Source organism: Aythya fuligula, chromosome 1, assembly GCF_009819795.1.
Source record: "Aythya fuligula isolate bAytFul2 chromosome 1, bAytFul2.pri, whole genome shotgun sequence".
NCBI classification, from domain to species: Eukaryota; Metazoa; Chordata; class Aves; order Anseriformes; family Anatidae; genus Aythya; species Aythya fuligula.
The window spans coordinates 191,774,850-191,787,164 of record NC_045559.1 but is presented as its reverse complement, the minus strand read 5'-3'; the positions used below and the strand labels follow the sequence as shown (position 1 = coordinate 191,787,164).

The 12,315-nt window shown below is 38.8% G+C and overlaps 1 protein-coding gene across 3 annotated transcripts in view; it reads right to left on the bottom strand.

Annotated features, from left to right (window-relative positions):
• PDGFD (platelet derived growth factor D) overlaps positions 1–12,315 on the bottom strand; it is a 140,921-nt gene that overhangs the window by 24,534 nt on the left and 104,072 nt on the right. For 2 of the 3 annotated variants that reach the window (XM_032190312.1, XM_032190318.1), the window contains exon 4: positions 3,261–3,320. The exons of the other annotated variant lie outside the window; for it this stretch is intronic. In XM_032190312.1, the coding sequence (XP_032046203.1) occupies positions 3,261–3,320 (60 nt within the window). The remainder of the gene's footprint in view (positions 1–3,260; positions 3,321–12,315) is intronic. 3 annotated transcript variants of the gene reach the window in all.

Genomic DNA, 12,315 nt, shown 5'->3' with positions numbered 1-12,315 from the left:
GCCAACAGCACAAGAAGATTCTGAGGGCCACTTGTGCCTGTAATGCCTCTATAGTGCAGTTCTGAGACACAGTGCAGATGGCTCTAAAAATTCATGATCCACTAAAAGGGAAGGCATACCTCAAAGCATCTCTCCTGACTTATAAGTGGCTCAGAGTACAGACTGACAAAGAGATGGAAACCCCAGGAGATGAAAAGCTCACACCAGTAAAGTGCTGCAGGATGGACAGTGATGTTGCTGGGCATCATGCAGTGTACTAATGCAGTCTCTGAGGTTACAAAAGAAAAATACTTTGAAATGCTACTTGTTTATTGAGGGGAGCTCATGGCTGGCCTGTGACAGCAGCCCAACTGGGAAACACCAGCCCCTGGCTCCCTTTCTAAAGTGGGAGAGGGAGGGAAAAGGTGCAATGGTGCTGAAGAAATAGCAGCACAAAACAATGGTCTCCTCCGACAACCCAGTGACAATCAGAAAGGAAATCTGAGTGTGTATGAGCATGCTGCTGTCCAGGGACCGCCCCATGACATGGATACATCCCCCTTCTCAGCAGTTTAACTAAAGTCTATGTTTCTGAAACAAGAAGGAGGGGTTAACAGACATAGGATGGCAGAGAACACAAGAGTTTTTTTCAGGTGTTCAATTGTGCTTTTCATAACAGAACTGCAGGTCAGGCTGTGAATTTGTAGGGCATGTCAAACTAACACAGACAGCAGGGATTCCCCAATTTCTTTCAGTATAAAAGGCCCTACTTGAGAGATTTGCACAACCTAGTTCGCACACAGAAGAAAGCTTAACTTTTTTTCTCAGTGACAGCCAAATCAAGAGAAATTATTGCAACAGCTCAGAGAACCTACTGGCAGCAACATCATGTGACAAGCCCAAAAGTAACTTCAAAGCTGCCAACCCAAATGCCTCTCTTTTGTCCTGCCAAGAATGAAACACTAGCTGCAGAAGAGCTTGGCTCATTGCAATCTGGCTTCTGCGATCACATCCAAAGAGAGGGCAAGAAGCTGTGAATAGCGAAGATTTTCCATATAATGTACCTCTTCTACATTTCTTAAAAGCACTGAGCACATTTTTAATTTCATGAGATTTAAAGCTACCTTTCCTGTTAGTACTCTTATCCATAATTTCTATTGCTTTTCCCCCATTTTTTTTATACTTTCTATCTGTATTGTGAAGCTGGCAGGCTTTTCAATGTGCATCACAGTTATTTGTTGGTCACAATATCACTTCACAAATAATAGAAACTAACCCAATAAGGATTAATTAATTAATTAATTTATTTATTTATTTATTTATTTATTTTCTGGGCTGGTCATGCTGGGATTAGGACAGAACTGTTTGTTTTAGATTTCTGAGTGAAAACAAGAAATATGGTTTTGTGTCTGATATGACCTCAAACAAGGAAGAAAGCCTTTGCTCACCTTAAGTTTTCATTCTAAGCATTGCAAGTAATCCAGATCTTAAAATGGGTCTTAATGTTACCTGTGGGTTTCAGTAACAAAATATATCTGTCAAGCTACGTTATTATCAGCAGAACAGTATGTCATCTTGCCAGCAACTGACAGGTCCAAGTTTGTCCTTCTGCCCCCTCAGAAGCACAGCAGAATCGTTAAACCTTTCTCACTTGAAGAATTTGCATGCTCTCAGACTTTTTGCCTTGATATTTTTGAGAAAAATTACTCAACCTCTCCACCTTATTTTCCCTGAGGATAAAAAAGGACTAGTGGGTGCAGTGCACACTAGCATTGTATAGGAGGATGGTATTTTTTAATTGGATTGCTGATGGCATGGCAAAAACAAAGAGACTGGAGTTCTGCTACTGATTTAGCTGTAGGCTTCTTCGTGACAGTGGCCATCAGCGTTCTACCTGTAATATTGGTACTGAACTTCCCTGCCTCTAATACATTAAAAACAGCTTTTTAGAAATGAAATGTAGAAGATAAAACATTTTTTTTTTTCAACATGAAAAAATACTGGCTTATTTTTTGACATATTGTGACATTATGATGTTAAGGATAATTATCATGGTGTTTACCATATACATGATCTCATTTTCATAGCTACCTGATGAGGGAGCCCTGAGCTTACATTTTCAAACATCAGTCTACCAAATTTTAAAACAAAATATTCTATCAGACATATTTTTTTTTCCCAATTCTATGTTAGAATGAAAAATTAGTTTGTGTCTTTTAACAAAATTGTCTCTAGTATCTTCTTCTTAGCATACCCAGTATATCTCAGTCCTGCTAACATTGCTATTGAGGACTTTCAGCACAATTAATTCAAGTCTATCATAGCATTTTATCATGAAGGACAAATGTCAGCTGCAAAATCAAGAGTAAATGCAGGTGAGATTGGAATAGACTCTTTTTTGTCACTACAGAATTTTCTCTCTACTCATTGTCTGGCTTGGATACTAATCAGTAGAATTTACCCATATTTTATTTACTGTTCCTCCACTGGCAACTCCTCATAACTACTGATAGGTGCCATCAGTAAACTCTCATCCAAAAATGCTCCAAACATTGTTCTCATTGGTCTCAAGTCTGCTTTGAGCACTTATGTGTTTAAGGAGGAGTTTGTAAGACCTGTGACATGGTCTTCACCAGCCAGAATGGTGCACAGAAAAGGACTGCCCGAGGTCTGATGATACCTTGCTATTCCCTGCAATGTGGACCCAGAATATATTTACTTGAGAAATATAGGAGGGGACAGACTTTTATCCAATGACACAAACTGAGTGTGATGAAAAGAAAAATATTTGTACACTGGCTTCCTTTTTTTTTTTTTTTTTTTTTTTTTTTTTCCCTGAGTCACATTTCATTGATGAATATGGAGACTTTTAGATACAGTATTATATTACAAACACTTAAAAAATCTCATATTGACAATAAAATGCTAAATCCCTTTTTCTACCAGCCTGCTATAAGTAAAATCTTCTATTTAGGTCAAGACATTTTACCACTGAAAATCCTAAGGAGTTTATATCTTGTATTTTCATTTTGGCAAGATGAATTTGGAAGCAATAAATGTTTCCCAATGGCTATCTCATGTGGTTACAACAGCCAATGGCATATTTTGAATCTTTTCCCTTTAAAAACACAGTGGTTAAAAAGCGTAAGTTTGTTACTCACTTATTTTATCCTCTGCCAAAGGTGAATACATGGCTTCTCTGTGTAGGTACCATAACAGTGATTTGGATTCATGCCATTCTATCAATCTATTCATGGGCAAAATAGTAACAAGCTACTTACTGAGACAGAGCTTGTGACTGACTCCCAGTTGGTTTCTGAGGCTGCATGCTGGAAATCATCCTAAGGGGAAAAACCCACAGGAAAAATCACCGTTAAGGCAATGTCCTGAATTAACTACCGAACCTAAAAATTCTCAGCATTCAACGTCTGTCACCTTTTTGAACCCTATTCCATGAAAGAGGAATTGCCATGTATCATTCCTAAACCTTTCCACAGAATAATGTTACTTGTATTCAGGTTCCTCCCTACTTGTTCTTTATAAATTAGCTCGTTGTAAGCTTGCTGAGGCAAGGCTAGGTATTATTATTGTTTGTAATATGTAATATGTATGTTTTTCTTTGTAACAGGACCTAACTTCTAACAAGTATTAACCACCTCTGCATGTATACAATCAGAGTGTAATGCTGTTTCCCAAAATGACCCATTCTGGAAAGAATGTGGACCTACCCTGGTATGTCATGGTGAAAAGCAGGGTAACATAATCTATTTGAAACGTAGTCCTAACATGACTGTACTGCTTTTGGTGCTTGTGCTGAGCAGGACTTGCTCATCTGTGCAGGGCACTGAATGGCACTATGCCCTTTATGTCAACAAACACAGCCACAGTACATTCACATTAGAAGTGTCATATCACAAAAACCCTGAGCTTTTATGATTAATTTGAGCATGGCAATAGGATCTATCTAATCTACATGTACCTTTGGACATCTACAAAGCAAACATCTAAACTAGTCATTCTTTCAATTATAGTCAAGTAAGAGTAGCATTTTAGGCTGTAAATCCCCTGATTTAATTTAGTTGCCTAATTTGGGATGACAACAATCAGATCCTAAAAATGCTTTTTTTCTTTTCCATTTTCTATAAAGACAGCCCTGGGGTGATTAGCATAGATATAGATTTCAACATTGTAGATATTGACCTGTGGTCAGTTGAATACCAACTCACTCGTCTGACCAGTGACGGGCAATCATTACTTAAATAATGAATAAGCCATTTCTTTAATCTTTTGGCAGATTTACTTATTTCCAACTAGAATAATTAAACTAAGAAAAATGAAGGAAAAAGGCAGCATTAGGGAATGTTTATTTAACATACACATGCAGAGAAATGCTAATGATCAGTATGAATGGGCACATAAAGAAAGCAGACTGAAGTGACAGCATACCAAGATATTAGTTTCTAATAACAGAATTAATGATGAAAGTGTTCAAGGAAGAAGGATCAATGTCTGGTCTCACTTTACACTGACTCAGTCTCTGTATGCACTTTTTAAGTTGACAACTTAAAAGGGAAAATGGAAGACTAACTACTCAGCTGGTGCTCTCAACACCACATTGGACCATACACATATCCACATGTTCATTATTTCTTATGAATGCAAAAGAAAAAATTGATCACATAATCTGAGAGATCGTCAATAAATTTCTCCATTTGTCAAGAAAGAACAGAGCTGCTTTCAGATATGAACTTCATATGCATGGTACTTTACTGTTTTTCATCTGCTACAGAAAAATATTAAAATGTCCTAAAAGTCACAAGACCGTTTATTCACTATTGATACTGTTCCTTTTTTTTCTTCCTTAAAATGTTCTTTTCTCTTAAGCTTGTGGCTCCAAAACTGTAGTAATTGCTTTAGTACTTAAGATTAATAGAAATTAAGTATCAACATCAAACTATACTGTTACTGTTCAGCCTGGAGAAGAGGAGGCTCAGGGGCAACCTTATTGTTCTCTACAGGTACCTTAAAGGAGGCTGTAGCAATTGGTCTATTCTCCCACGTTCCTGGTGACAGGTCGAGGGGGAATGGGCTAAAGTTGTACCAGGGGAGGTTTAGGTTGGATGTTAGGAAGAACTTCTTTACCAAAAGGGTTGTTATGCATTGGAATGGGCTGCCCAGGGAAGTGGTTGAGTCACCATCCCTGGAGGTCTTTAAAAGACGTTTAGATGTAGAGCTTAGTGATATGGTTTACTGGAGGACTGGTTAGTGTTAGGTCAGAGGTTGGACTCGATGATCTTGAGGTCTTTTCCAACCTAGAAATTCTGTGATTCTGTGACTAAGTGATCACTGAAACTGCAGGGTTATTAAAATGTTAATAATTACAGTGGTCTTTTTTTCTAGGAATACAGAAGCAAAAATTTATCTTTGAAATTTTTCCTGCAGGCTTTTTATAAATAGTAAACACATCTACAAATGCTGTGACCAGGTCATAAATAATTCAGGAGTAGTGGGCTACCTTAGCCACATTCTCTACAAATTTGGTTGCTCAGTTATTGAGAAGCCATGCTTTGATGTACATGGACATGGATTTTAAAAGCTCATGGATCATCTCGTAGTAGTTGCCAGTTGCAAAATTTGGAAATCTTTTCCTCTCTGTCATTAGGTTCCATTTACCCCTTCCAGAAAAAAGTGGCATTGAGTTCTGAAGCATTATTTTATAGCAGGAACAATCTGCCTCATTGAATGCCTGGAGGAGACCACAGACAAGGAATAATTTTCTGTTTGAAGTGACGGTCCCCTTGTGTTCTCTAATTGTAGGCATCAAAACAATTTCTTTAGTCTATGATTCTTTGAGAGGCCTGATGCCAGGGAAGCCCTCCAAAACCCTGAGATAGACATGTGTACCACCTGCTTCTTGGATCTCAAACCTGATGACTGCATATTTTGACTCTGTGATTATATTTCATCTGCATAAAGTATTCACAACTAGATGGCTTTGTTCCACCACCACTTAAGGCAGTTGCAGTCATTCTTGGCTTCTTGGAGCTATCAACCCCTACAGTTTGAAGATTATTATTATCTATGGCTTCTGCTTGCAGCTATTTCAAGTAATGATATCAAAGTGATTGTCATCATTGCAAAACCCTCTCCTCCTTCCTCACCTAACAGATCCTGAAGGACAAATCTATTTTCAGTGCTATCTATTCAGTTCAATTCAATTCATACTACCTTGTATATGGAATTGGCACATGATCACTTGGCTTTTCTTTTTCTTCTTTACTTAAAATGACATTAAAACTTTTAGTTAAAACATATAAAAGGCAACATCAACAACAGCAACAACAACAACAAACACAACCACATCTTTTTAAACTGAATACTGGAAAAACAGGGTGGCAATAATTTGGCTACCCTGTCTACCCTGACAACAGTGCTTTCACTCATACATGTGTCATGGTAATTTTGCATTATTACACGAGACTTCAGCAAAGCAATGTATTTACTCTACAAGCACCAAAACTACAGGCAAAGCCCCAGGGCTTCCAATCATCTTCTGACAGAAGCTACTTTTATTGGAGAAAAATGACTTCCATACCTCAACTTCCAAAATTACACCATAGCAAGCCAGTCTTCAGAGCTGAATATGTATGGACATTGACATATTGTTCGTGGCTCTGGTTCAGACAAAGATAAGCTACTCTCTCTCCTTCACAGACTGACTTTGTTTGCACCCTGTCTCTGACCATTATCTTCATGAAGTGAGAGGGAGTCACAGGGCATACTTTGTTTAACCAGAAGCTTTCAGAAGTGATGCATAATGGCCACTGCTAAGGATACATGAGCCTGTGGAGACAACACTGGCTGCTGAGGGAGATGGTTTGCATGACCAGGGCTCTGTGACCTGCAGCAGCACAGGATCTGCAAGGCTCAAGCCATGGGGTTTGGCAGGGTCAATGGGAACAGGGAGACATGGGGAAGATACCAGGGATGAGGCTGGGTATGGGAAGCTTGCCAGTTTGCGAAGCATGGTGTCCATGACTCACTTTGCTGCACCACAAATCCAGCAACACCTGAGTCCTCACAGCCATGCTGAATTATACCTGGTCCTTGATTTATGGACAATAAGCACTTTATAACATTTCTGTGATTCTTGTTTTTTTATACACTTTATCACTGTAGTCCAGCCTTTTGTTACCTTGGTGCTTGAGATCTTATGAGGCACAAGGCCTGGGATAGGCAATGACTGCCACAGGAAAGGCACAACACACTGGCAGCAATCCCTCCCATGAAAAGAAGTAACCCCAGATGTCTATAAACTCCTCTCTGAAGTGCTTTTCATAATCTGCAGGCCCCAGGGGTAAATGGATTAAGCTTGCTAAAAGATTGTTTACTTAAGGAAATTAAGGAACTAAGGAAACTAAGGAAAAATGAGCATAACAAAGGAAAAGCGAGCACTAAAATGCTGAAAGTTGAGCTCTGCCTATGTGCAGCTCAACTGCGGTACTTAGATGGCAGATCTTTAAACTACACAACAGAAGTTGCTTCTAGAGGTTTACAGAGAAGTAGGGTTAAGAGATGTACTGAGCCACCAAACAGGTTCTGCAAAACTAGATCAGAGGTGAAATGGGGCATGCTCAAAACGTTCCAGTGCAGAAACAAAAGGAAACCGTGATCAAAAACTTAAAACTAAAGGGCTAGGACAGTGGAAGGTCTGTAAGAAAAACCTAGGGTAAATTAAAAATTGAAGAAAAAGTGATGAAATTATCCTAACATTAAAATTAATAAAAGGAAAATCAATGGTGGCTGTTTTTGAACCATGGTCAACATGGATTCAGAGTTGAGAACAGACAGTTAGCTGATAAGCAGATAAGCTTGCACTTGTAGTTTGTAGATCAAATTACCCTAAGTACCAACGTTTCCTCTGAACACTGAAATTACAGATACTACATTTCAGATATTACATTTATATAGAAAGCAACAGATATCTCAAGCAAATAAAGACACAAGCTCAGAACACACTGTGTATCAGTGGCAAGAGGCAAAATAAAAGTCATGGTTGCATTAAAATAATGCTGTGACAAATACTCAAGTTTGTACACTTCCACTGATTCACTATAATTTCCTATGCAGTGTACAGTGTACACTCCAATTTCTGTTCTTAAAGACAAATAAAACGATAGAGATGAACACTTTGAAATACCTGTTCCTTTTACCATAATTTCAATCCATCACATTGCTAAATTTCACTTTCCTACCAGAATGATATTTATTACCACTTGTCCTAAGGATGTTGAAAGATAACTACAGCAGGCTACTCACTAGGAACTGAGAGGCTGCATTTTTCTTATCTGCCATGACGGCCAAACAACCACTCTGTACAGTTCTAGTGACCAGGCTTTAAAATAAAAGATGCTGAATTTGGAAAACATGCAATACTGATTATTTGTAATGTGTAAATCATGCTGTGCAATAGAACACTACATGGAGATTGGTGTCTTTCAAGGCCAGAGCTAGCATAATGTGGTCTCTCTGGATAACAACCTTTAGTTAGCTCAAGAGGCTGTTACCAATGTTAACATGCTCTTTTCTCTAGCAATGCAAGCATTTAACAAAACTGCGTAGCTGTAATCCAAAGGTAGTAATAGTCAAACTGGAAGTATGATCATGTTATCACCGAGGAAGCTATTACTGGAACAAATAAGATATGAACAAATAACTTTAACCAGACTGACTTTTTTCTTTCTGTTTCTTGATGTAGTTGTATAAGGCAGACCATCCACAACACCACTGCTTTAAAGTAACGAAAGGTCAAACAGCCACCAAAATGTCTGATTCCAAATGTGACAGTATGATTCCTGCCCTTTAACAGAAGACATAAATTGAGTTTCTGCAGCCCAATTGCCACTACGTATCTGTAACTACAACCTTATTAGTTATGACTAAGTTAACACTAGTGCAAAATGACAGATAAAATCACTCTTGATTTGTTCTGACACATTTACTAGTTACTGAACAGGAAGAATAAGATACTTAAAATTTCAAAAATGTAAGGCTGTAATAATGATTTAGGTTAACTGCAGTTTGATACATTTAAAGTCAAAGTAAAACTGAAGCAGGAAAATACATTTAATAAAAGTTGTGTTCGGTCAATACTTGTCTTCATCCTTCACCTTGTTTTGGAATCAGGCATTGCTGGGTGCCTAGTGTGAGAGTGCCCAAGACACTGACATTTAAATAATCTCTCTAAAAGGTCACACAATACTTGTTGAAATGAGACGATAGCTGTGTCTTTGAAAAATCAGATGTCATTTAGCATCAAATTGCCCATGAGCACCCCATCTAATGCATACACCCACGAGGGCACAGGACTTCATCACCAAGCTGTGCAAAGCATGCATTAGCTTCAAATTTTTCCTTTTATCATGTAGGCCTGTCTTTAAATCTCTATATACATGGGATTCTGCCAGCTAATAGCTACTCTGATGCATACTGTAGCTAAGCAATTGCAAACAAGACATAAATCAACCACCATTCATTACAAATACTCCGTAGTCTCATTTTTACTAGAATAGCAAATTCTACCTGTAAATTTAAACACCGGGACACACAGCTTGAAATAATATGTCAAGTCATCACTTCCAAGTGTTAATTATTTCAGGCAATTCCATCATCATAAGCAGCTCACTGTCCATTTTGAACCTAGTTAGGTTTTCTTTCCTCCTTCAAGTTCCTCAGATTGGATGGCAGTTTCCAAGCTAAATTTATCTTTATTGCACTTATGTAAGCACCAGCTTTGTCCTTTTCTTCCTCTCCTGAGTGTTCTTCCTGCAGTGCTTCTGAAGAGATGTTATATCTCCTCTCAGCATCCATTTTATTATGCTAAGCAAGCCAAGTTGTCTTGGCTTTCAATGAGAAATGTCCTCTCTACCCTCAGCTGTCCTGTAGCTGTTCCCTGAGTCCAGCTCAAGAAAGATGTGTTCATTCTGTACCATGAGGATGAAATTGTACAAAGTATCCCAGAAAAGTGTACATGGTAGTACTCAGAACTTTTCTGTACACAGAAAAGTTACACAGGAAGTGAAATTACTGCCTCCTTGGTATTTCTATGCCTATTACACACAGAAACTCTTATTTGCTCTGTGCTAACCAGTGAGACATCATTTAGCAGCAAATGTTTTTAGTATTAATCTCTATCTGAGTGACCCCTGGTTTCTTTTATTTATTTTATTTATTTATTTATTTTTGTATGGCTGCATTTCATGGAGAACCAGTTCTCTGGTGTTCAAGGTCAACCAGTTTTCCTCCCTGATATTCTGACTTTCCCATTCTTGGGCAATGCACTTCAGCTCTGTGTGTGATGCAAAATTCATTAAAATGCTACTGTGACAGGCTAGGCTCTTGTCCTTAAGAAAAAAAAAAATAATAAAACCAATCATAAGGCCAACCCTTTAGAATGTCCCTTTAGCAAGCTCTCCCTGGTGCATTCCCCCCCTCTGCATTACAGCACACTGCTTCCCCTTTGCCTTGTGTCACTTTTTTTAATTGCCATCTCCTCCGGCTAAGTGACTGCTTCCTGTGTGGCACAGGTGAGGTGCTCCTCTGCAGTCTGGTTACATTTGCCATACAGAACTTCCGTTCTCTCACACTATTCTTCAAGCCTCACACGAGCTCCTTTGATAAACAGATACAATTTTTTTCTCCTATTTTCCTGTACCTTTAACTACCTGTTCTGGTGACAAGTGCCCTGTAAGCTTTCTAGGTCAGACTAATGAGCGTGCAGTGGCCCAGCCACTCTCTTCCTATTGATGTTATATACTTTTACTGCACTCACTATTTCCCTGTGAGGCCTGCTTCACCTTATTGCCTGTAGGGATAATACCCAGGTGCATGAAGCTAACAGTACCACTGCTCTCTGCTTCCTATATGTTTATTTCTATGACATAGAAAGAGAGACTTGCTTCCAGCAGTGACTCTTTGTACCTTGTGCAGGTGGTCTGCAATGCCCAGCTCTTGGCAGTAACAACTGAGGGTGCTGAAGGTGATCTGTCTCCTTGCTCACCTCAGGTTGGTGTCTAAGGGCCCCAGGGCCACAACACTGGCACAGTTTTAAGAGCTTGCTGATCCCTCTCCAATGTCCCGTGCAGCAAGATGGACAAGAACCTGGGAGCAGCGACCCCAGGAGACAGAATTGTCGAACTTGGAGTCCAGTGCCCTTGAGAGGACCTTGGGGAACTTCCATCATGCTGACTGGCAGGTTTCCTGGAAGCAGCCTTTCTGGTAATAGGTGAATCTTCCCCAAACAAAACTGAGAAAGCTGACACTTCACTTGCCCTGCAGTGTCCTGGTGAGCAAAAAAGTCCTTCAGACTTAACAGAAGGCGGTGACAGCTGGTTATTACAGGCCCTCAATGTTGGTGTGACTCACAACAAAAGGTAAGGTACTGAGAGGCCCTGGTACTAGGGTTAGAAGGAAAAATATTGACAGAAGACCTCCTAAGGGACAACTATTCATTTTATGTCTTCTTCCCACTAGGGTTTGTACCTGTATTTATAGATACATTCTGGTATATAGTACATATATAGTACATTCTATCATCAGTGGAAAATAATAATTGACAAAGCTTAATTTCTTTTAATATTCCAAATTTTCTGTTGTTCTATTAGGTGGATCTGCAAAGTGCTCTGACATGCACACTCACATTTTCAAATGAGGTTTGGGAGAAAAACAGAAGGAACAGTAATAATAATGAAAAACTCTAATGGAGCTAAGCAAATTTAATTCCAAAGCTGAGGATGCAATGTAAAAAGGTACCAGTAAGGGACATAAGCTGTCCTAGCAGCAATCCCAGACTATTGATTTTTTGTGAAGGATACATTTGTTTTTGAGCTCTCTCCCAGAGGATGCCATTTAATTCTGCAGTAAGCATGCAGCAGGAGCATGTGTTGTGCTTCACAGATAATGCAAAGCAAAACAATTTGTTCACCCTTCTGCTTTAACTGGAAGGCATTGCATTTTTTTAGAACAACAAGAAAGGACTGCTATGTAAAGTTTCTAAGATGATAACAATAATCAAGCAAGAACAAATAATCTCTGAAGAATACAAGAACCAGTTTCTCTTAGCTTTTCCATTTTTTTTTAATTTATTTATTTATTTTTTTGATGGGATCAAAAGCAGATGATTTATTTCAAAGAGCAAGGGATACTGCTTATGTAGAATTTCTTTTAATTTAAGAAAAATAAAACTATGTAGACTGGGCTTCCAGTCCCAAATCTATTCCTACAAAATTGCACTGCTGTTCAAGCTAAATACAACTACTTTAGGAAGAATCATGTCCC